At 34.9% G+C, this 27,176-nt stretch overlaps 1 protein-coding gene across 4 annotated transcripts in view; it reads right to left on the minus strand.

Moving 5' to 3' along the window:
• Positions 1-2,299: 2,299 nt before the first annotated feature.
• mob2a (MOB kinase activator 2a) overlaps positions 2,300-27,176 on the minus strand; it is a 76,480-nt gene continuing 51,603 nt past the window's right edge. For 2 of the 4 annotated variants that reach the window (XM_079809861.1, XM_079809859.1), the window contains exons 2-5: positions 14,697-14,860; positions 12,157-12,250; positions 5,821-5,945; positions 2,301-3,594 (exon numbers count right to left, since the gene is read on the minus strand). In XM_079809861.1, coding sequence (XP_079665987.1) covers positions 3,323-3,594; positions 5,821-5,945; positions 12,157-12,250; positions 14,697-14,860 — 655 coding nt within the window. In that variant the 3' untranslated portion in view covers positions 2,301-3,322. Of the gene's footprint in view, positions 3,595-5,820; positions 5,946-12,156; positions 12,251-14,696; positions 14,861-23,845; positions 24,009-27,176 lie in introns of those variants that run through there. The other 2 variants (XM_079809858.1, XM_079809860.1) reach the window with 2 other exon arrangements.

The following is a 27,176-nucleotide window of genomic DNA, read 5'->3' on the forward strand; positions in this document are numbered from 1 at the left end:
TCAAATACACCATATAATGTCGCGGAAGTATTACCTTCATGTTTATTATTAATCAGTCAAAGCGTTTCTATCTTCATTTTATTCAGTCTACAGCGCAAGCTTCACTTTAGGGATTTCCCACAGTGCAGTCGCCCTGTCCCATGTGCAGAAAAACACCCCAAAGCATGATGCTACCACCCCCATGCTTCACAGTAGGGATGGTGTTCTTGGGATGGTACTCATCATTCTTCTTCCTCCAAACACGTTTAGTGGAATTATCATCTCATCTGACCACATGACTTTCTCCCATGACTCCTCTGGATCATCCAAATGGTCATTGGCAAACTTAAGACAGGCCTGGACATGTGCTGGTTTAAGCAGGGGAACCTTCCGTGCCATGCATGATTTCAAACCATGACGTCTTAGTGTATTACCAACAGTAACCTTGGAAACGGTGGTCCCAGCTCTTTTCAGGTCATTGACCAGCTCCTCCCGTGTAGTTCTGGGCTGATTTCTCACCTTTCTTAGGATCATTGAGACCCCACGAGGTGAGATCTTGCATGGAGCCCCAGTCCGAGGGAGATAAACATGACTGTTTAGCTTCTTCCATTTTCTAATGATTGCTCCAACAGTGGACTTTTTTTTCACCAAGCTGCTTGGCAATTTCCCCGTAGCCCTTTCCAGCCTTGTGGAGGTGTACAATTATGTCTCTAGTGTCTTTGGACAGCTCTTTGGTCTTGGCCATGTTAGTAGTTGGATTCTTACTGATTGTATGGGGTGGACAGGTGTCTTTATGCAGCTAACGACCTCAATCAGGTGCATCTTATTTAGGATAATAAATGGAGTGGAGGTGGACATTTTAAAGGCAGACTAACAGGTCTTTGAGGGTCAGAATTCTAGCTGAGAGACAGGTGTTCAAATACTTATTTGCAGTATCATACAAATAAATAGTTAAGAAATCATACATTGTGATTTCTGGAATTTTTTTTTTAGATTATGTCTCTCACGGTGGACATGCACCTACGATGACAATTTCAGACCCCTCCATGATTTCTAAGTGGGAGAACTTGCAAAATAGCAGGGTGTTCAAATACTTATTTTCCTCACTGTATATTTATTTATTTTTTGTGCACCTGTTCTGTATATTATTGTTTTTTTTTATTCTTTATTATTTACATTATAGGTACATTACCATGTTATGAATTTGTATTGGTATTATTACTTAGTTTATCAATTGAAATAATTTACAATATGTTAGGCATGTTATTTTTCACATTATAGCAATCAATTAAATGATAACAGCTTTTGATCAGGCATTTAATCAGTTACAACGTTGGGTCCTAAGCGGACACTATTTCACAGGGGGACAGGATTTCTCATGACAAAGTCACCAGTTTTGCTGTTATTGAGTCACCTCTGAGTGACCAAAAAAAACCCAGCCAGTAGAAATCTGATTGGAATCGCATTTTAAAAAACAAAAATCAGTTTGCTTGTTTTTTTGGCTGTCAAAAACCCAGCTGGTCATTTGCTGGCGGTCTGAACACAGCCTTAAACAAACTTCACAAAACAATTTCTTCATGTGTGAAACATTTAAAACATATGGAAGCTTGTTTCTGACAGAATAAAACATTTTAAAAGATTACTTGCAATTGAGAGTTAGAAAGTGCAATTCTGAGGGGGTAAAAAGTTTATATGTGACCCTGGACCACAGGAGCAGTCATAAGGGTATATTTTTTGAAATTGTGATTTATACGTCATTTGAAGCGTTCCATTGATTTATGGTTTGTTAGGATAGGACAATATTTGGTCGAGATACAACTATCTGAAAATCTGGAATCTGAGGGTGCAAAAAAGTCTAAATATTTAGAAAATCACCTTTAAAGTTGTCCACATGAAGTCCTTAGCAACGCATATTACTACTAATAATACATTTTTGATATATTTACGGTATGAAATTTACAAAATATCTTCATGGAACATGATCTTTCCTTAATATCCTGATGATTTTTGGCATAAAAGAAAAATAGATCATTTTGATCCATACAATGTATTGTTGACCATTGCCACAAATACCCATGAGACTTATGACTGGTTCTGTGCTCCAGGGTCACATCTCGCTTATGTCTCGCTAATTGCGACTTTATAACTGAAATAAAAAGTCAGAATTGTGAGATAAAAAGTCGCAATTACCTTTTTTTATTCTGTGGCGGAAAACAAGCTTCCATAAAAACGAGCACTTTTAAATATAAAAGTTTCAAATCTGAACTAACCTCTCAAGTTTCCAAGGACTCGTCTCAAGAAAGTAAACGCAACACAGAGGTAATGTGGCATTTCTTGTTTTTATTTGATTATGTTTTGCAGAGCTTAAAATATTAAGTGGCTTTTAACTTAGATAATCAAAATACATAAAAAGAAAGCGAGAACAGAAGAACTCTGCAAATAGATAAAGTACAAATAAATTAAATAAGGAGGAGAAATGCTCTCTCGCTAAAGGCAATTATTGTGATTTTTTTTTTTATATATATATAGTTACAATCTATTTCTGTGTGTGGGGATTAATGTGCAGTTTCTACACACGTGGGCTGCCACAATATTCATGACTTTGATAATTTAAAAAAAGATAAAAAGTGAAATAAAAAGAATGGAGGATGCGCTCTCTCATCAACACAACACTTGTCCCTCTCTCCGAGCGAGCAGACATCGCTAGTATCCTTGTCAGAAATATACAAAAGCAAATCCAGGCTTTCTCTAGAGCAACCGGCAAACCCTTTTTACATCATCTTAAAAGGCCAAAGAGTACATTTGGAACCATTGGAAATGATTTCGCTAACGTAAAGGAAAGCGGATAATGAACGATGGCTGGAATATGAAAGAGAGCGACTCAGTTTACAGTGTGTGAGATAAGGCTGCAGAGAGAGATCATAAACAGTCAGTCGGTGTGTGACTTCACTCCCTCCACAAGGGGGAGCCAGAGGTCAATGATCCTTTTCTAAACAGTGTTGCATATACAGAGGATACCTTAGCTATACATCTAAGGCACCGATGAGAGCGGAGCTGAAATACCATTCCCTAAAAGAAAACCTCCAAGAGCGCATGCGCAAAAATAATAATGTTAAAAAAGCAAATGAAAATATAAAACGTTCCTATATAAATGATAATGTCGACAGATTGTTTGTCCTGTAGGAAACCCTCACAGCAATCTGTGCTGGTAGAAGAACTGCAGACCACCCGTCCCCACCTTTTGATCAGTTCACATTGAGACGGTGAGGATAAAGTGATGGAGGGGCCCGTCCAAGGAGGCCGCCCGCTTTTATCATGTCATCTTCCGTCCTCCGCTACCGGCTCATCTCTCGGTCACGTGATTGTGTGGATGGGGGGGCAGGGGGGCGCACAGCACCTCCGACAGGTCGTCCATGATGCAGGTCTCCTTGGGGTCGATCAGGTTGAATTCCCTGACGAAGACGATGAAATGTGCGTACAGTGTGTTCAAGTGTCCCTGCAGCTCCAGAGCCACCGTCTCTTTAAAGTGCGCCCAGTAAATGTGCGCCAACACGTGGAACAGGTACCGGCAGACCTTCTTCACCAGAGACTCGAACGAGTTGGGAAAGTCTTTGCCTGGAAGGAAATCGAGATGGTTAGCATTTGGTTTTTTTTAATGCTTCAATATTATTTAATCAAATTACATCAAAATAAAGTCAATAAATATAGTTCAATTTTTGCAGGACTTTTTTTAGACACTAAAACAAGCAAAATAAGATTTATTCACAAATTTGCCATAAATGACTAAACTAATTTCCTGATTATAAACATTAAATTGCATATGTTAGAAAATTAAAAGTAAGTAAAGTATTAAATACATGATTTTTAAAAAACCAGCTAGTATTACAAAAAAGTATAATCATTTATTAACAAAAAGTATAAACAGCTATTTCTAAACTATATTAAAATAAATAATCCAGTTGAATTAATCTACAAACAATATCATTTATTGTTTGTAATTAAATCAATTGTTAGGGAATTAGGAAACCTGATAGGATTAATAATAAAAATATATTTTAAATAATTTATTATATCTATAATATTTTGTATTGTTTATAAAAGTTAATTTTACTTTTACAATTTCAAATAAAATAAATAAAAACGATTATAATATTCCGGTTTATTAAAATGCAAATTATTAATTTAATTAATTGTCTGAAATTAAATCAAATGTTAGGGAATTAAAAATAAATAAAGTAGGGCTGTCAAATCGATTAATCGCAATCTAACAAAAGTTTGTGTTTAAATGCTATATATATATATATATTTATACTTTAAACAAACTTTTATATATAAACAAATTTATATATATATTAGTCCTATAAATTCATAATAATTTGAATTAGAGTACCTTGGATTTTCTTTTTTCCACATTCATATATTATAATAATTTATAAAAAGTATTATAAGTAATTTAATATTAACTTAATTCAAAATGTAGTCCTAGATTTTGTATATATATATATATATATATATATATATATATATATATATATATATATATATATATATATATATATATATATATATATATATATATATATATAATTTAAACAAATTATTCATTTTATTGAAATATTTAGTTCTTTGTTTTAGTGCTGTCAAATCGATCAATCACGATTTAATAGCATCCAAAATAAAAGTTTGTGTTTACATTATTTATATATATATATATATATATATATATATATATATATATATATATATATATATATATATATATATATATATATATATAAAATATAATATTGTGTGTGTGTGTGTACTTTTTATAATTATTATGTATATATTAATACTCGAATGCATTTATTTAAGAATGTGTGTGTGTATTCATATATACATAATAATTATAAACAGTACACACACATATATATAAAATATAATATTGTGTGTGTGTGTGTACTTTTTATAATTATTATGTATATATTAATACTCGAATGCATTTATTTAAGAATGTGTGTGTGTATTCATATATACATAATAATTATAAACAGTACACACACACACACACACACACACACACACACACAATATTATATTTTATATATATATATATAAATAAATAAATAAATAAATAAATAAATAAATAAATAAATAAATAAATAAATAAATAAATAATGTAAACACAAACTTTTATTTTGGATGCGATTAAATCGTGATTGATCGATTTGACAGCACTAAAACAAAGAACTAAATATTTCAATAAAATGAATAATTTGTTGTTTTATTGTTTTTTATATTTATAAATTATATATATATATATATATATATATATATATATATATATATATATATATATATATATATATATACACACACACAAAATCTAGGACTACATTTTGAATTAAGTTAATATTAAATTACTTATAATAATTTTTATAAATTATTATAATATATGAATGTGGAAAAAAGAAAATTCAAGGCACTCTAATTCAAATTATTATGAATTTATAATAATTAATTATAATAATTTGAAGAAGAGTGCCTTGGATTTTCTTTTTTCCACCCCAAAGAGCACCTTCAAACGTCTTATTGAACTCCCTGAGCACCCTGGACTTCTTTTCCTTTATTATAATATATATTTAAATCTATATATTTCATTGTATGTATTTTTACTATGATCCTATACTATTATACACGGCTATTTCTTTTTTAAAAAGCCCATTAGTTATATTGACATTCTCCTTCTACTCTATGGACACTAGAGGGCGCCACTGATCTAGAGGATTTGACTTCACACGTTGAAATCTCAAATCGTGTAGTTGTCCATTATGACAGCTAGAGGGCAGTAATTATACACACCATATTTTGTGGGAAAGATTTCTTCATCCGTCACTAATTTCTGGACAAAAGTCATAACAAGGTCGATATACTGAGGCGCTGTGCACTTCGTCTTCTTCCCCCTTTCATCATACCAGTAGTATATTCTGTGAAAAAGACCACAAACTAACATTAAATTCACTTCTTGTGAGTCACATTTCGAGCACATTAGGACAAAGTGAACAACACTTTACTGTTGAAAGAATGCAGCTACTGTCAGCTTTAAGGAGGATTGCTCAGTTTGGGAGGGTAGCGCAGGTTTGAGGGGCTGTAGACATTACAAATCTCTAGGAATGCAGACTGTCCGCATAACTGACCTTACAGAAGGAACCCAGTGACCTGAGGCATCCAATGGATGAGCAGATTCAAACATACAGCAAACGGTTTAACTGAAATAACCATCACGGTAAACTAAAGCGTGTAAACACACACGCTACATGTCTTTGAATGGACAGGCAAACAAACGGCAGGCCGAGTGCCAGCAAGTTTCCCAATGTTCTCAAATATCTACAAATGACACAAGTCCATGTGGAAATGGCGGCAGTTTCACAACCGCAAGGACTAAACTTACCAGTACAAAACCTTTTTTTAATTTGGTAAACATTTAGAGTAAAAAGGCCCACCGAAAACAGGATATTTTGATTACAATGTATGCAATTGTACAACAAGTAGACATTTTTTTAAGGTGTTTCTTCAACTGGGCATTTGTGGCACTAAGGACGTTTAGAAAATGAAAGGCTCTTAAAACTATTTTCATACTCAATTAAATTACTTTGTCTAACAATGTCCAAAAGTGTACATGCATTACAGAATTGTCATTTTTTGAAACGTTACAAACACTACAGTTTATTTTAAACCACGTGTTTGTTTAAAAAAAAAAAAAAAGTGGTGGAAGCATTTTTGGAATACATTGTTCAAATTCTTTGCGTTCCCAAAATGACCTTTTTAACAATTATTTAAAAAAACTAATCAGAATTTTCACAATGCACAATAAAAATATGCTTTCACAAATTATGTTTACCTTATTTATTTTCCTCACAGAACACTTGTCTCACATTTCATAATCATATCAAGCTAAAATTACTTACTGGTAAAAATGTACATTAACAATTGCTAAAATATAGCAAAACTATAACTGAGGAACTGTCATAATTTGTGTTAAAAACGGATATAAATTTTAGCTTGAATATTTAACTGTTTGTTCAGATTATCATAGATAATTATCATATATTTTATGGATAATTTTCATAGTTTAAGATTGAATGTCTGGGACAATAAGACAACATTTAAGCATAAAAAGAATCTGATAAAAAATAATAATAAAACATTCCATCCCTGGAACACTGAAGTGTTCATAGTTGAAGAAACACCCAGCATCTAAAAAACATAATCATACTAATAAAATACCTCAGCATAATATAACCACATAACTGCACTAAATCAGAAACGAGTTGAACATCTGGTCTATTTGTCCATCATTGTCCATCCCTTTCTTCCATCAATTGAAAACCGACAGTGATGGAAAATAAGGCTTGTGTTTTGCTTAGCGCACCCATCCTTGCCCTTCGTGGTATGCCTGCAATTGTTTGTGTTTTGTGTTGGTAATTCTGGTCCATGAATAGTCAAGTATCTGGTTCTACAGGGTCAGTGTGTAAATGAGGATTCACACCCAGGCTTCGCTCCGGCCAAACAGGGCAAACGAGTTGAGCAAAGATTTCAAAAGTCAACATGCTCACTTGTGGGACTGTGTGCAGTCAGAGGCACGGCTTTCCGCCGCTCCACTGATTCTACGATTGGGGCTTTTTTTGAATGCTTCATCTTGAAAACTAAACTTTTTTCAAACTACGTTTTACGCTCCATGTTAAAGTGGTCTTATTATGGTCTTAACTTTCTTTAGTGTGTAATGTTGCTGTTTGAGCATGAAAAATGTCTGCAAAGTTACAAATTACACATCACAATATCCCTCATTTAAACAATTCAGTAAGCACCCTCAGTTGATACTGTAAGAATATTGGCGAAAAAGATTTGGCAATTTGTGTCCGAGCTCTGGAGAGCGTCAAAAGCATCTATTTACAGCGTGTTTTTGCAGCGGCGAGTAATGTAGCCAATCACAGTTGATCTCTTGAACTGATCAGAATCTCACCGCTCAAAACCCGCTCAGTTAATGCAGGCTCATGAAACCTCTCATTAACAAACAAAGTCAAGACACGATGTAAGTAAGAGATTTATTGTTGACATTTTTATAACGGAACTTTGTGAGATCGCGATGAACTGACAAAGCAACAGCATTTTAGTGATCGTATGGCGATCTTGGCTCACTTTCGAGGCTACAGTCTATAACATTAATTGAATAAAACTATTATTGCTAAGAGGACCGACGGCCAAAGTTTCGGAAGTGACATCTAAATATAAATGCCACTCCTCCTGACCCAGAATAGAGGTTTTGCCTCTGTAGACATTATTTAGCGAATTTCTCTGACAACATACACAGTTTTAAGGATATTCTTATTAAATATGAGACATTTTTATTAAACTATTATTACACGTCTTTTTACATGACATACTGTCCCAAAACACATTAATATGCAAATTAGATACAGTATAAAGATGCATTGCATAGAATGGGAATGGCATTTATGGCCATGTTTACACATAAAATGGTATATCAAATTATTATGTTAATATTAATACATAACATTAAGAATCATCTTTATACAAAGTTTGGATAAAAAAAAAAACTTGAAGCATAAAAATTGATTGGTGAATGAAAAAAAAAATCCCATTGTTTTTGTCTATTCATGTCTTTTAATTTTCTCAATAAATAGTTCTGGTGTCCTCTACAGAGCAGATGATATAGCATATAACATAGGATGTGTTTTGTTTTCAATATCCATTTGTTTTTTTTATGCTCCTAACAAATGACCTAAAAAAATTGCATTAAATAATGCATTAAAGCAACGTAAAGGCATATTAATAGACAAACATTTGTAGCAAAATATTTGTGAAATTCCAATTATTGGTAAAAGTGCTGACTGAGCGGATGAGGCCTGGTTGAGATGTGTGTGTTGAAACTCACGCTTATGGTCAGTGGCGTGACATTTCTGAAACACGCTCAAAGTGTTTGATCAATCACAATACACTGATCCAGCCGACCAATCAGAACACACTGTGCTTTTCAGAAAGAGGGACGGGAACTGACATGCTGGGAAGAGAGGAGCTGCAAAAATGTCAAATATGTGAAAAATAATGGGTTTTTTTACATTCTTGAACGAAACCTATTCTAGTAGATCTAGTAGATGGTTATTCAGTCAAGAGCAGTGAGTGATTTTCTCTTTGTCTTTTGTTGTTGTATTAACATTAAAGGGATAGTTTACTCAAAAATGAAAATTCTGTCATCGAGAAATTAATACAGGTTTGGAACAATATTAGAGTGAGTAAATAATGACATTATTTTAGTAGGGCTGTGCAATTAATCGAATTTCGATTTCGATTTCGCCTCCCAACGATCACCAAAATAGTACAATCGAGAAAAAACTATTATTTTGCCATGTTCAGTTTTGCAAGAACAGTCTTATTTTGTCTTGCGTTCTGAATGAAACATCCGCCCCTCCCGAAGCCACAATCTCTCTCAGTTCGTGAGTCTCGTGTGCATATCATCCGCTGGAATTTAAAAACTCGGCGCGAGTAAAGATGGCAGAAGGAGGGCAGTTACAGCAGCGTTTGGTGAGCAAAAAAGGCAAAACCAACTCCGTTGTCTGGGAACAGTTTGGCTTCGAGGAATCAGACGACGAGCAGAAATATGCTACGTGCAAGATTTGCTACATGGTATTTGGTAGTGGCTGCAACGCAAGGGAACATCACGAATTTGTTTAACCACTTGAAAAAACACAGAGTGATCTATGACAATCTAATAAAGAAACAAAAACTGACGAGAGCAGGGATGCCGTGTAAACGTCCTTTTTTCCCTTCATATTTTTCAAATAATTCTCTCTTTGTAAACTTTGTTCAATGCATGCGAGTGCTGCCATTTCGCCGTCTTCACCCGGGTTTAGTGCCAGAAGACGCGAATGAGAAGACGCGCGCGCTGTGAGAAAATGTGCGTCTCACAGCGCGCAAATATTGAGTTCTCTTTCAAGTCTTGCTCTTGAACGGACAAACTCACACAAAACGTATGTCAACATGTCCATCTTGATGAGTATCCTAGCAGACATAGTCTGTATATGCCTTAAGTGAACTTTATACAGTCGAGAAAGACGACTCATATCCGATCATTAGGTCTTAAAGGGGCAGTAGCCTTTACTGCTGTCTGTTTAATGTCAAACAACAAAAGACAAGGACATCACTCACCGCTCTTGATTGAATAGCTTTTGTAAGTTTAATAGAATTAATCTTTAATTTATGTACTTAAATATGCAATGTTATTTTACTTTTGATACATTTCTGTACCTGAAAACTAATGTTAGACATACCTGAAAAGCATATCTAGCCGAACCATATTGTTGATCTTATTTATTTGTGGTTATCATTTTTACGTGAATACTTTTATACTTTGATTTGAATATATGTTATATTATTTATTTTAATAGTTCAAAAAGTACAACAAATGTTACGATTTCAATTGAATTGTTGAAAGGTGTTTTTTTAATAAATGCAACACATTCCCAAAGTCATGTGAAATAATCGTGTTACATAATCGTGATTTCAATATTGACCAAAATAATTGTGATTATGATTTTTTCCATAATCGAGCAGCCCTATATTTTAGAGGTGAACTGTCCCTTTAAGGACCGCGTGTTCACTACTGCCCTGTTGTCAATTTAAGCATCTAATATACAGACACGATTACGATTTTACTTTCACTTTAGACATAACCGACTGTGCTTATGTTAACCTTGTGTGTATTTGACAGTATTAGCGCAGTAAGACTACTTAGTCCAGTAATCACATGTTTGACAGGCTTTTAGTGCACGCGCTCAGAAAACCGCATGTTAAAACCGCGCACGCGAATGAGCCGGCAAGGCTTTAAAACGCATGCAAATAATGAACTTTGGTGATTGTGAATAACTCTAGTGTTCCGTGAGTATAACTCTACCACTAACGTGTGAAGTGAATATGTTGCGTTGTTCAGTATTGGGATGGAGGCAAATTATAGAATTTGTAGAAAAATAATTAATTAAATGCGAAACCGAAAAAAAACGCAATTCACAAGCGCGTATTGAACCGTGAATGCCGTACCGAACGGTTCAATATTATATTGAGACTTGTGGCATCCCTAATATATATATATATATATATATATATATATTAATAAATAAATATAAATGTGAGTGCGCATCCAAAATAAAAATTTGTATTTACATAATATATGTGTGTGTACTGTCTATAATTATTATGTGAATATAAATACACTCATTCATGTATATATTTAAGAAATATTTGCATGTAATATATATATATATATATATATATACACACACACATCATTTATATTATATATAAATATAAAAAAAATTCTATGCATGCGTGTACTTATATATACATAATAATTATACACAGTACACACATATATTATGTAAACACAAGTTTTTATTTTGGATGCGATTACTTGATTTGACAGTACTAATACATACACGCACACACATTTATAACAACAACAACTAAAATGGTAATTATTATTATTATTATTATTATATTATTAGGTAAACTACATACAGTTCTCTGGATTTTCAGAATTTTCTGGATCCTTGTGATTTAGTACAGAGAAGTTAAAAGTGTAGGTTAGGGGAAAGTGCAAAATAGACATTCTGGGAAATTTTACTCTTTACCCTTAAAAATGTGTAAAAAGTAATGATTACTTTCATAGAGTTGGTCGAGAGACTACAGCTGTAAGGTAAATGTTGTCAAGTAATGCTATAACTGACCTCTGGCCCCTGAAACACTCATACAGTCTGTGAGAACATTTAACTATAGGCGTTAAAGCCTTTTAATTGGTTCCGCCTCAAACAAACTTACAAAACCTCTAATTCTGAGAACAGTTCCCTTATTCTCTCACTCAAAACACATCTGAAAGCCAATGTGTCAGCTTTCACTCCAGTCATGCATTTACCCCAATCAGACCTACAAACCCAGATTCTTACAAAGCCAGTGCGCTGATCCGGGATCTGGCCTTAATATGGAAAAGCACTGTGAATATGAGAAATATTTGATCCAGCAGCAGTTCTCGTAATAGGAAGGTTCTGATTCTCGCCCCAGGACATGTCTAGAGGAAGAAAGAGACAGACGAAACAAAGAAAGGCAAAAGAAAATGAAAGGACTTACGTATTACAGGCCGTCATGGCTTGACACGTGTCCCCAGTGCAGAACTCTGAGATGGTGCTATAATGCAGATTTATGAGATTGAAGAAGGTTGTTGCTGCAAAGGACAAAAGAAAAGTTTGACATTTAGAGAAGTTGTGACGGCTCACTGATATTTCACAATCACTGAAGCTGAAGAGCTTCCCATGACGGCAGCGTTTAAAGGCTGGCATGACGTCAGTTAAAAAAACAGGTGGATGAGGCGAGAAATAACAATAAATAAACTTAAGTATACATCTAAAAATGTATTATTTTAAACATCATTTGTGTTTAATTTCATTTGACTATCCTGCCATTAGCTTAGCAAAAATGCTAAGATCAAACTTAAAAGTTGTATTGTTTGCCAGGTGAAAATCATTAAAAACACATTTTTAAACATTTCCCTTTTTAACAATAAATACAATTTGGTACATAATTAAAACTCTTAATTGGTTCATAATGAAATTTGTTTGTACTTTTTTGATGTGGACTATTCTGTTGTTAGCTTAGCAAAATGCTAACATCAAACGTGAACGTTTTATTGTTCGACCAGTGAAAATCGCAAAGCCCAATGTATACTTGGTTTTTTTAATACTTTGTACAGTCGAACACATGGGTGACCAGACGTCCCATTTTCCCTTGGATAGTTCCATATTTTTAGCTCTATTTTTAGTGTATTTTAGCATTTCAACTAATTATGAAAAATATGTTTTGTCCCGTATTTCTTCTTTCCTAAATTGTCCTCGATCATAAAAGCGAGTAGTAGTCTTCCGTCGCGATAATAGCCTAATCAAAAGCAGCCAGTCAAAGTATATTTTGGGGAACAAAATTCCATCCAATCACAATGCGTTATCGATTAACTTGCCGTTAGTGAAGGCGGGAAATTAGAGAGCGTGGAGGAGATCAAGGGGCTAAACCAGCATGGAGCAAAAGACACAGTATTGATACAAATGTTTTTAATAATGTCTTAATTAATACTTGTTCAAAACAATCACTTTAGCAGAGTTTGCACTATTTTCTGTTTATTTCGCTAAATAAAGAATTCATTTTTGTTCAATAAATATACTGTCATTCAAATATGTTAATATAAAAATGAGGGCTGTCAAAAGATTAATCGCGATTAATCACATCCAAAATAAAAGTTTGTGTTTACATATATGTGTGTGTACTCTGTTAATTATTATTTATATATAAATACACACACATTCATGTATATATTTAAGAAATATTTGCATGTATATACATTTATATAATCTATAATATATATACATATAAATGTTTTATATATAAAAATAATATTTTTTCCTTAAATATATACATGCTTGTGTGTGTAATAAAAATATATTTTAAAAAGTTAAGATTCTGAAAGCAATTAAGGAGATCCCATAATAATTTAACATAGATTTACAATAGCAACAATAAATTACATTTTATTATATGATATGATTAATCTCATTTTTAAATATGATGGTTTCATTATAAATATGGTGATTATCTGGTGGACATCGATGGTTTTGGCTAGATAAGATCCTATTCCTCGTCTGGGATCTGCAGAGCCTCTGAAGCGCTTTGAAACTGCATTGATTTGGACCTTCAACAGTTGGTTGCCATGGAAGTCTATGATGTGGAGAAAAATCCCAGAAAGTTTTCCTCAAAAAACGTCATTTCTTTTCGACTGAAGAAAGACATGAACATCTTGAATTTCATTTTGAAGTGAAATAATCCTTTAAATAAATGTATACATGTTAAATAAACCCACTGTACCTGAAAAAAGGGTTTCATAATCATATTCATATATCATATTTGTTCTATTGTTTGTCATTTGCTTCATTGTTTTTTTTTATACAAAAGCAAATAAAATAACTCTATGATATATATTGTTTTCATGAAATAAAAGTCCTCATATCATGACATAAGCTTTTGGTTATGTTGCCCACCCCAACTGGATGCTACGCAATTTCAGTGAATTTTTGTCAAGTGAAGTTGTGATAAACATGGGGGGGGGGGGGGGGGGGGGTGCCGGTTCATCCTGTCCCGTATTCCACCATGGGAAATCTGATCACCCTATGTAGCATACTCCATTTAGCATATGCGAAAACAAGCAGGCGACACATGTACTCTAGAAAGTTTAATCTTTGTCCAGTGTCTGCGCTATTTTTCTCCAAAAGTTATGACCTATGAAAATGTGTTAATGTTGGGACTCTCGTAACCCCCTCACACAAGCGCTTGTCAATGCGGGTGTCTGTTGCTGTTGCAGTCTCTGGTATTTTGTTGTTGTTCCGTCTCTTTACTTTCAGAAATAATTTAATAATTAACCAAATCATCTCATTATCAGAGCATTAACTATTTAACAAGCTAGTGCTCTGAAATGGCTTCGTATACTTTGCACACACACACAGAAAAATGCGACTGATTTACAAACTCTTGACTGACAGAAGGTTATTTTTGAAGACGGACAAAGACTCTCAGCCTCAAAATACAGGGCGAACACTTCTAACGGCTATAATGTTTGGTTAGGAACTCACTGTTGCTGGCGAGCCATTCGTTGAGGTCTATCTCTCTGGTGGGAAGCGCCACCAAATGTTTCAGGTCGAAGTCCACGACCCGCACTTTTGTGTACTCTGGCTCCAAGTAGTGCTTCTTCTCTTCAGCGGGTGCTTTCTTTCCATTGGGCTTCGTTTTGGATTTCCTGCAAGACAGGAGAAGAGAGACACGTTAAGAGGAGACGCACAGAGTGGAACCCAGAGTGAAGTGCGCTTTTAACGTTTTCAGTCGCGGCGGTACCAAATGCACAAGAGGTTTTCAAACATCTAAATTTAATAACTGTACAAATGACATATGGTGTAACTAGCAAGTAAAATATAACATTGTCCATACACCCAACATATATTTAATACATTTATAAAATGCATTATTTGATGTAAGAACATTTTTTTTTTTACAGACATCATAAAACGCTAATTCAGGTTTCACACATGACATTTTAAACTAAAATCTTGATATTTTTGCTTTTTGATCTTGACACACAGTCATGAGTCTCTGCAAAGATCCTCTCTATGATGTCATTTCCTGATTTATGTTTTTTTTTGTGCATGTTGACTGCACCACATGACTTGGTGGACCAAGGTTTTTCGAATATTAAAGGTGCCCTGCCACACAAAACCATTTTTACTTGTATTTTTTTAAACGTATTAGGTCCATGTTTGTGTTATGTCGTGAATGTGAAAATGAACTGCTACATATTATATATATATATATATATATATATATATATATATATATATATAAACTGAAAAGAAATAAGCGGAGAAATCAGGCCAATTACAAAAGCTCATCATTAATATTCATGAGCTCACCCAGTTGAGACCACGCCCACAGAATTCCTCTAGCTCAGTGACAGCTTTCGTATACAGCAAGGATGGCTAAACGTCATATATATATATATAAAAAATATACCTGAAGAAGCCATTTCTGCAGCGATTCCAGGCGATAGTAAACAAAGTTCCTCAACTTGTTGCACTGGGTAAAGGATGCTGATAGCCAGGCTCTAATTGGCTAGCTGTTAGCCAATCAGAGTCAAGCAGCTTAGCTCGTTGAATATTAATGAGTCTTTCTGCATTGTAGACTTTACCACAAAAGTAATGAAATACGTGTGGCAGGGCAGCTTTAATAAGTAGTGAAGTGTTTGTGTTACTTTTTTTAAAATTAATAATTAAAAACAACGTTTTCAAGAATGTCATTCTTTTTTTTTTTCTTTTCTTATGCCTTGTTTTCAGTTGTACAACTGTTGACTAGATCTCCTAAAAACTGTATCAAAACTCATTTTAATTTAGAAATTAAAAACACACTCAACACACTCAGAAAGAATGAGCCTTTTTTAAGATTTACGAATGAAAAAAAATAGCTTAATTTTTTCAATAAATCTTAATGGAAAAAGGTAATGGACCATTTCGTTAATGTGATTTCTATTGATAATTTAAACATTTTCGTTTTTTTTTTTTTTTTACGAATCTCAAACTTAAATGATCCATTCCCTTATTAAGATTTATACAAAATGTTTTATTAAGCTCTAGTTTTTCCCCCCTCATTTAAATATTCTTAATTCATAATATGTAAGGATTATTATATTTAATTTGGTGGAATTTTACTATACAATTGAAGTTCGTAAATCTTTAAAAAAGGCTACTTTTTTGAGTGTATGTTGAGCATGTTTTTAATTTCTTAAAAGAAAATGAAAATGTTTAAATTAGTAAATACAAATCACACAAACTAAATGGTCAATTCCCTTATTCCATTAATATTCATACAAAATGTTTTAATGAGCTCATTTTTTTTTACTCATTTAAAAATTCATAATATTAATAATATTTAAGGATTAGTAAATTCAATTTGATGGAATTGTACTATACAGTTGAAATGAGTAAATCTTAAAAAAAGGCTTTAAAATCTTTTTGAGTGTAGAAGAGAGTCATTGTGTCTGTAAATCACACAGATAAAATAAATAGATCCAGACAAGAAAGTGTAAGAACTTCCAAAGCCTTTGAAAAAACTTCCCAAAGCAGTCCTACATCTCCGCTTCTTTGGAGTAAACCACATTTCTCGTCCGTTTCAAACTCAGGTGTCAAAACAGACTTCCAGTGCTAGTTTTAACATGTAAATGGCAGAATTGCATTGCTGTGGCAGATCCCGCAGCTGGCTGGGACAAAGGTTATAGGGGTCATTAAACAGTTAATAACAAGAGTACAGGCAAGGACGGGTTATAAAGAATTTACATCCTTTCCTTGCGCTCGCTGCGACCCCTATTCGGTTTATTGTGTTTATGTGAACAAATTAGCTAGAGTTTCTCTTTACTGCTCGCTCATTTGAACTCTTTTCTTCCTTTTCAGCCTTAAATCAGTGTTGTTTTGCTTCAGACAAAGGAACTCCCTGAATTTATTGCTTATCCACCAACTTGATTTCCTGTTAAAGTCCCTCTGCACTGTAAACAGCTCATTCCCGACCTCAAGTTTCTGACCACCTTCACCATTTCCCCTTTTCCACACACAACGCTCCATCATAGGAGCAGGACGAGGACCAAAGTCCATAAACGGTGTGTTTTTAAACTGAAGCCAAGACAAAAGGAATGGTTTATGAGATTCTGGATTGCTTCCGAGCGGGAGAGATCTTATCATCCATATCAAGGTCTTAAATTGACTCGTGTCAAAGGTCTACAAGGGTTAATCGCGGAGCACGGTCTGATCAAACATCATTGGAGCGTGGGAAGTCTGGTAAACTTCAACTTTAGTTGCATGTCATTCTGTTTAACTACACAGGATTAGTGTTGTGTGTAAAACAGGAAAGAAATGAAGATAAATCACCACGGGAATTCACACTATGAGCCAATTTACTGCTTGAGGTCAAAGAAAGATACAAAAAAATTCTAAATATGAGGGAAATATAGACAAAAGAGGATATTTCTTGTTCCTCTTTCAACAGTAATGACGAACTGCTGTAACAATAAGCCGCCTCATTATTAAAATTAAAACAATGAGGCAATAAACTCATCTTGCAAATGGCTTATGATGAATGACATTCAACAAACTTAAAAAAAATAAAAAAACTCTTCTAAATTAGCAAAACATTAAACACTACCAAATCTCCCACTGAACATTAATCTTGCACAAAAACAACATCATATAACACTTAATTTTAGCATGGCAAAGCATGCTGGGAAATAGAAATCCCACCCTAGTTTCAGTTAAATTTAAGTTTGTCTAAATAAAAAGAAGCAAGTTCATAGAACTCAAAACAATGAAACCATTCAGATTACTTAAAATGTGTCAGTTTTGACATATTTTTGACAGTTTTTTTGAGAACTCAAAAAAATAAGAAAGTTCTAAATACTTTTTAAGGTTTAATTTTTTTTTTTGAGTTGGCTCGACTCAAACCAATTCATTACTTTGAGCGTTAGGGTTTACAGTGTATAGCAACAGATTAACCTATTTAGAACACCTTAGCAACTGCATAGCAACGTCCTGGCAACCACCTAGAAACAGTGGATCCCTAGTGATTGTGTTACCAAAACACTCTCATGGCAATTCGGATTACATTTTGGTGAATGGGTGGCTAGTTTGTACAATCTCAGTACATTTTCGTATGATCTTGCTTATATGTCCCACTGACGGATAGGGTTTGGGACCTTCATTTCAGTTTCTGTTTAATTCACATCTTACAAATGAATACAAAATTGGCACATGGTAAAATAGTTATGTTTTATCATGAGATCGGTTGAGCAGAACATGAAACATCCAGTTCATGAAATTATTCTTCGAAACTCATAAAATTATTGTCAAAGAACCTGGACAACGGATCTAGGTGGGATGAGCGTTTCATTTTTCAAATAAAATGATTGGTAACCCTTTATTTTGATGGTCTCCTTTAGACATTCTGTTGATTATTAGCAATGTTGCACCCCCTACATGTCAACTACCAGACATTAGAGTATTAGTAGACAGTTTGCTAACTCTTTATTTTCATGGTCCCCAACTGACATTTTACTGACAATAAGTAACTTTGCAAGTTAACTTCTACTAATCCTAACCCTACCAGTCTACTAATACTCTAATAAGAGTTAGTCATTGTTGGTGCAACATTACTAATCGTCAACAGAATAATCATCAAAATAAAGTGAAACCAATTTATTATCAAAGAACCTATTATGAGTATAAAGGATCACCACTGAAGGACCAACCGATATGAAGTGAAAGTGAAGCCAGCAGGCAGGCAGCTGTCAGGTCCATCTGAGAAGAATATGAACTCAAGGCTTGAAGCAGCTGGAAGATCCAAAGAATCTCCCAGAATCTTTGAAGGATCAGCGCAGCTGAGCTCAAACACTCCGCTAAACACATCCCTCTGCTGACTAATAAAGGACACATTTTAATGTCCAGAATTGAATAGGAAGAGAATACGGTTTCTTAAAGGTTACATACACACTCTGAAGCTACTCTAGACCAAAATGCAGTCGCTAGAGTTCTTACCAGGTCAAGAAAATATTATCATATAACCCCAATTTTATCATCTCTACACTGGTTACCTATTAAGTTCCATATCAACTATAAAGTATTGCTAGTGTTGACCAAGAGGCCCTAAACGGTTCAGCTCCTGTGTATTTAACCGATCTTCTATCCAATAATGCTCTTTAAGGTCACACAACTCTGGACTTCTGGTAGTACCATCTAAGTCCACTAAAGGAGGAACAGCGTTTTCACATTTGGCTCCCAAACTCTGGAATAGCCCTCCTGATAATGTTTGGAGCTTGACTCTCCCAGTTTAAATCTAGATTAAAGACATCTCTCTTTAGCCAAGCATTCACATTTACATTTAGTCATTTAGCAGACGCTTTTATCCATTAAAGACATCTCTCTTTAGCCAAGCATTCACATTTACATTTACATTTAGTCATTTAGCAGACGCTTTTATCCAAAGCGACTTACAAATGAGAGCAATAGAAGCAACTAGAACAGTCAAGGGCAACAGTATGCAAGTGCTGTAACAAGTCTCAGTTAATCTAGCACAGAACACACAGGACAGAATTATTTTTTGAAATAAATAAATTAGACAGACAGAAAATGAAAAGAATGATAAGTGCTATTCTTGATTGGTCAGGTGCTGCTTGACATAATGCACCTTGTACTCCAGTTATATCAGATCAAATGCTCACGAATATCTTTGCTTGAAATGTTATGAACATCGGCTATGTTAATTGTTCTCCATTTGCTTTTCTGTTTCTCAGCTCCAGTTTGGATCCAGACTTTTTTGGGAGTGACAACTACATGCAAATGTCAGATTGACGTCCCCAAAATTCGTTCTACATAATAAAAGTAGTCACTCCTGAACACATAACGCACAGTAAAAATTATAGTCATGGGCATAGAATACTTTTACTAAAAAGTAAATTCGTCCCCTGCACTTTTTGGCAAGCACGTAAATACTGTCTATCTCTTCTTCTTCTGTGTGACAAGCGAGTGTCAGAAGCGTAAAGTGGCGCACCTTGTGTACCGGGAGCGCCATCTACTGAATTTACACGTTCGGCAAATCTCCAGTGAAAATCGAACGTTTTATTCTAATCTAAAATGAGGCGATGTGAACATTATGGAACACTAAACACTAATGCAATGTACGTTTCATTCATACTTGAAGCCAGAGGGCGCTCTCTCGCAGAAAGCGAGGGTGCGTCTCAATCAGCTCCCTATTTCAGTAGTTAGGGCACTTATCAGGGAGTCGGACATTCTCAGAGCTGTCCCAAATGCAAAGAAATGTTTGCTGCCTAAAAAGTCCCACAACAGTGAAACATAACGAACGAAACTTAAATCACGTGAGCCAACTCACTACACATAACGGCACCAATGTATGTTTTTAGAAATACAAACCATTATTGTATTATATTTCAGCATAAACATACATCACTAGACAGGTAATGAACATAATCTAGCTAACATTAATAATTTACTTACGGCTGAAACGTTGCACGTATATGTAAAGAGCAAAGTATTTCTTATTTGCTCATAAGTCAAAACACACTCACAAGTGGAGTGACACCATATTTAACTGTAGTGTGAACACTACCAAAGTGGAGCCAACAATGGTTGTCTGTAAAATGATGTTGTTGTGACACTTTAGTTTAGTGTTTGATACACAAACAGATGTTTTTCTGCAGCTGAATGGATGATACAGGTCTTTGGTCAAAACCTTGGCTTGGTTTGAGAGTTTGAAAACTACAATGCCTTTTATGGCAAAGATATCTGCGGGAAACTGCTCTGAGTGGGCATGAAGTGTGTGCGTGTAAGAGGAGGGCCGCTGGCAGCTAGAACGTTTTTCTTTCCCCTAAAATAAACTAGCTAATGGCTTGAGAATTTGCCCTACGCCACATAATTCATGAAAAACAGAGCTTCCTGGAAAATTACGAAACCCAGGGAAGGCTGAAATAAAACAATGTGCGTTCAGACTCTTGGATGCACAAACTGTTTCTTCAAGTAAAAACCAACTGACATAACATGGTGTTCTGGACCCTCGAATGCATATTCCCACTCACTGATATCTTGTGATTAACTTCAAAATCTTAAACAATAATAGAGATGTTTGTCTGGCGCACAATGTGCGTTTTTTGGAAGTGTCTTTAGGCATGTGAAACGTTCACTGGTTTCCCTCAAAGGTTTGGCATAAATAAGGTTCACAAGTTCTTTAGGGAACTGAAGCAATTAAACAATTAACTCCATTGCCAAGTAAACATCTCGTCAATAGCAATTATTAAACACAGTGTGCCGTTCAGAATCTCAAATTTTAACTATGCATGAGGCTTGACATTATGCAACACACCAGCTCATCCAGCATCTGCTGCAGCTAAAACATCTAAACATCTCTAAATCATCCTGACTCAAACAAAACTCAGAGAACGTCCATATGCATACCAAAACTACAATCTGGAAATCAGGAGACAGCAGTAAAACAACCCAGGGTCTATCTGTATCAGCATGGTTTCGTTTGCTCTTCAGGGAAACACTGTTATGCTTAACAAAAAAAAAGCACTCCAAAACAGTTTCAGCACAAACGTTTCTGCCAAAAAGGCTAAACTGTACATTTTTGAGTGACGTTTTGAGCTAGAAGCTCTTCATCAGGCTGAAAATCGCAAACAAAAGAAACCCATAAATACCCAGGAATGAATGTCACATGGCATGTCACAATATGAAAAATAATAATAATAAAAAATAAGGAAACCAATGTTTCATTTCAGTCCATACAGCCTATATAATCCCTGTCAAAGGATGTCAAGTTAATATTTTAAAATGAGTCAAATCAAAATATAGTGAGCAAAAGCACCACCAAGCAAGCTGGTTTATGAGAAGTGATAGATTGATTTATCGCCATTTTTATTTATAATAAGTTCATTAAAAATGCTTAAAATAAGGGCATCTAATATCTGCATCTATAGTACATCTAGCATTATTTTTGGCAATATATATGCTCTCTATATATCATATAAAGCACCATGTATTGGCATGTAATTCTTGCAGCAGCCCTTGATTAATGTAATATCATCCTTTAATAAAATATTAAAAAATTAAACTAATCAGGACAAATTTATATTTGTTTCAACCTATTTTATATAATTTCTAATTGTTTGAAACAAACATTGGTGACCTTCAGCATTAATGCTAAAGTACTTGCTGGTCCTTGGACGAGTGTGTCTAGCCAAGTTTGTACTTCCTAGTTCTTATAGGCATGAAGAGTGTGTGAAGAGTGTGTGAAGAGCCATTGCGATGACAGTCTCGTGTTAAACACAGCAACAGCGGCATGGGGACGGACACAACGAGAGGTCATCACAACAGATCGGGGGGGAAGAGAGGGGTGTTTGTAAGCCATCCCTCACTCACACATACACACTTAAAGTGAAATGTTACCCTTTTCTGGTCTTTTTAAAAGCATGATAAGGTTTAAATGCAGTTATGCAAAAATAATGAAAGTGGTACATTAATTTGTGGGCTCCCAAAGAGGTTAAAAACCTAAAGAAAAAGAAAAACATCACACACAATACTACAACTCTATCTATCTATCTATCTATCTATCTATCTATCTATCTATCTATCTATCTATCTATCTATCTATCTATCTATCTATCTATCTATCTATCTATCTATCTATCTATCTATCTATCTATCTATCTATCTATCTATCTATCTATCTATCTTCCCACTAAACACTCACTATCTAAATTTCACTGAAGTAATTACCAGTGCAAGTGAAGGGAGAACAGGGAGTCATTACAAACGGTTTCAGTTTCCTCATTAATAATTAAGTATGAGACACGTAATATTTCTCAACCAATTCTGATATCTGCGATTGGAATGTATTATATTCGCGCGTGCTTTTCATCATGTGCGAATAACAACAAATGTCCTATAGCGAAACATGTTTTATCACTGTCAGTAACATCATTCGAAATCCTAAAAATCATATAGGCCCCCCCAATCATGTATAGGCTTAATATGTAGGAAAAGTCTAAGAATTAATTTCAATCAACATATTCGCCATGTGTACCTGTGACTTCCATGTAAAGTGTTTCGTGGCATCCAAATATAACTATTTTCTTATATATAATATAAAAATTCATCCTCCATACGGGACAAAAATAAATAAATATCGACCTAGGCATGTGTGTAAATTATGCACATATTAATTAACTTAATATCGTTACTTTGTTTATTATATGTGACCCTGGAGCACAAAACCAGTCATAAGTCTCACGGGTATAATTTGTACATTATTCTACATTGTGTCAAAATTATCTTTTTTTTCTTTTATGCCAAAAATCTTTAGGACACTAGTAAAGATCATGTTCCATGAAGACATTTAGTTAATTTCCTAGAGTAAATATATAAAAACTGTATTATTAGTAGTAGTAGTAGTAATATGCGTTGCTATGGACTTCATTTGGACAACTTTAAAGGCGATTTTCTCAATATTTAGATTTTTTTGCACCCTCAGATATAATATTGTCCTATCCTAACAACCATACATCAATTGAAAGCTTATTTATTCAGCTTTCAGATGATGTATAAATCTAAATATAGCCTCTGTTTATGTTTATTAAGCTGCATGAGACATATCAAATGGATTTATAAAAACAACAACGCGTTACCTTAAAACTTTACCAACAGCCTGAAGAACCATCTTGCAAGTTAATCCGTTTCTGGGAGTTTTCTGCGAGTGCATATCCGAAGTGCTATCGACCAAAATGGACTGCGAGTCCAACGTGTTTTGAACTGACCGGTCTTTCCCTTTCCCTTCCGTGGATGTTTTCAAAGACCGGGCAGGTACTACGTGCATATAAAGTTCTTGCTCCAAAAGTTCTCGTTCTACCGAAGGCCAGCCAATCAGAAGAGTTCATAGGCGGGGCATGATAAAGTTGACACCAAACGACAGCCAATCATACGCACGCGTGGGCGGGGCGTGTTAAGATGCAGTTTGGAGGTCTGCTCTCTGCTGATCCTCTCGGTCACACATTCACAGTCAGTAGTAGCCACCAGCTTCCGAATGACGTTACTTATTTATAACTAACTACATTTAAGAGGAAGCATTTAGTATTATTTCAAGACATTCTGAGGTAACATGACAATGAATCTTGTCTTGTCTTTTGGTTTGTTCAGGGGGGAAAAAGTCATTTAAAAATGACAAGTTAAACTCTACATAAACAATAAGACTCACATTACGCACAGAAGTCTTTATTTAATCTTTAGGACAATTCCAAACTCAAAGCCAAACATATAAAGGGTCCAAGTCATGTTTAAAAGGTTAAACAACATGAGAAAATGTCAATAAAAACGTGCCTGACACCGAATTGTGCCTGAAGCCAAACTACACACAAATTCCTGTCAGCAGACGTGTTTAAACATTACTTTGACTGCTGATAGTGAAAGAAAAGTATTTATTGTATAGATATTATTTGAGGATTTATGGGGGACTAGTATACTTTACAAAAGAAGAAGAAAATGGCTGCCCCTGGATAGAGAAAAGATAACACATTGAAAAAACTATGAAGTGAAATTAGTCTTTATTTTTACCTCACTGGAAAGATATTTATATAATGTAGTTGTTGCAAAAGCCTTTTCGTAATTTTAATCTTGTGCGTCTTCAATGAAAGCCAAAAGGAAAATATTTAATCCGGAAGCTAGTGAATCATAAAACCACAAAAGAAGCAGTGTTAGTCTAACGTACTCTGACGACAGACAGTAAGCAATGTTACCACATTTAGAAAGTTCCTGAAGGTAAAAAATAGCATATTATCTCAGCAATCTTCACATATTACGCAAGAGAATCTTTTGTAAATATACATGAGCGGCTGGACTTGCATAGTTAAATGTTGTGCGTCAGCTGAGGCCCAACAAAATCCTCACACACTTCATGAGATGTTTACTGACTACCTGATTCACGACAACTGAAACAACATGGCAGCATCTGCCATGTCTGATAAGACAATTAAGTCACTGATTTACAGGATGCGCTTCCTGCTCAGACTTTACTTTCAGTCTTAGACATTTAGTCATGTTCACATGTGTCCAACTACCAAATATAGACGAGAACAAATGCACTGTGTGATTAGACATCATGGGCCTCATTCATTAAACGTGCGTACCCACAGATTTGATCTGCGAGCTTTCCGCCACAGAATAAAACATCTCAGAATTGCGAGTCTCAAAGTCGTGAGTTATGAAGTCAGAATTGTATAAACTTGCGAATTATAAAGTCCAATTCTGAGGGGAAAAAATATTTAAAGTTTATATCTCACAATTCTGACTTTATACATCTAGCATTTGCGTGTTATACAGCATATAAACCTACAATTCTGAGAAAAAAAAGTCAGAATTGTGAGAAAAAAGTCAGCATTGCGAGTCGCAATTGCCTTTTTATTTTTTTTATTCTGTGGCGGAAACAAGTTTCAATAGCGAGCCTTAGTCCTCAATTCCAATTTATTGCTCCGATCATATTTTTTTGGTACAGCTGTTCACATTGTTGTATTAAATGTGGCCAATATCAGATTCCAGTGTGAACAGTCCTGTACTGACCCGCATGCGCAAAAGAATGATAAAAAAAGACGTCATGCAGCACGGAAGTAAACACGGAGGACATTTAAGTAAAGGCTGTGGTTAGCAAGCGTGTTTCACATGTACATATTAATAAAAACAGTCTTTGACGTGGAAAAGTGTTTAGCGCGACGTCTAAGCAGACGTATGCACTTTTCCTTGTGGCAGAGAGTGGCCCATTATACGCAACAAAGCAGAGAGCCAGAGACACGATGAAAATAAAAGATTAGTTGTTAAGTTTAGTCCGATTCATGGTTTAAAACGGTTTCGCACTCAATGAGTTTGCACTGAACTGACAGCTTCAGTAATTATATAGGGAGTAGTGTTGTCAAAAGTTCCCACCGCGATACCAAGTCGGTACTGAAATGTTTAAAATGTGACGCTTTGAGCGCTTTTGAGTTGGAATCGCAAACACCTCTGACTGGCCATTTTGCTCACGCGCTCATCGGATGTGTCTGTGATTGGCTAAAATGATCAACGCACGGGAGCGCTTGAAAGTGTTTTGAAAGCGGGAGCGTTTGAAAGTGTTTTGAAAGCGGGAGCGTTTGAAAGCACAAGCAGGCGTCGACCAGCGGACCGGTAGGCTGATATACATTCAAACGCTATGATTTCAAAACACGGCATCAAGATTCGGATCGCGTGTCAAACCGCCAAACTGCTGAAATCACGTGACTTTGGCGATCCAAAACTGCTGAATCGACTCACTGATTCATAACGCTTCGAAGCTTCATGATGCCGTGTTTTGAAATCGTCATCACTATATAAGTCGTTATTTAGGGTTTTTTTGCGCACAAAAACTATTCTCGTCACTCCATAAAGTTATTGTAGAACCACTGTAGTGAGATGGACTTTGTAACGAAGTCTTTAGTACCTTTTATGGGTCTTGAGAGTGTAAAGTGCCATTGTGCCAATGGAGGCCTTTCAGAGCCATCAGATTTCAACTAAAATATCTTCATTTGTGTTCCGAAGATGAACGGAGGTCTGACGGGTGTCGAACGACATGAGGGTAAGTAATTAATGACAGAATTTTTATTTTTGGGTGAACTAACCCTTTAAGATGACATGATGACATCATCGCAGTCTGGCTTTTGGTGAAATGATGACACTGCATTTGCGATTCATGGATTTCACATCTGGAAGAGAGTTGTACACGTTTTTTTTTTTGGTTGCATATTTGAGAAATTATCGTAGGATCAAATGTAGGACGGTTTACGCAACATTTTATAAATGAGGCCCCATGTTTGAGACAATGACATCAGGCTAGTGTGAGTAATAGCCATGACATAAGCTTGCTTACAAATGTTACTCATCTTTCACTGAGAGCAGGCCAGGTTAAAAAATTTAAAATAATTGAGTAAAAAGGGACCAAAAATACAAATAAAAAATCTG

Source organism: Gobio gobio (assembly GCF_949357685.1).
Source record: "Gobio gobio genome assembly, chromosome: 25".
In the NCBI taxonomy this organism is placed as follows: domain Eukaryota; kingdom Metazoa; phylum Chordata; class Actinopteri; order Cypriniformes; family Gobionidae; genus Gobio; species Gobio gobio.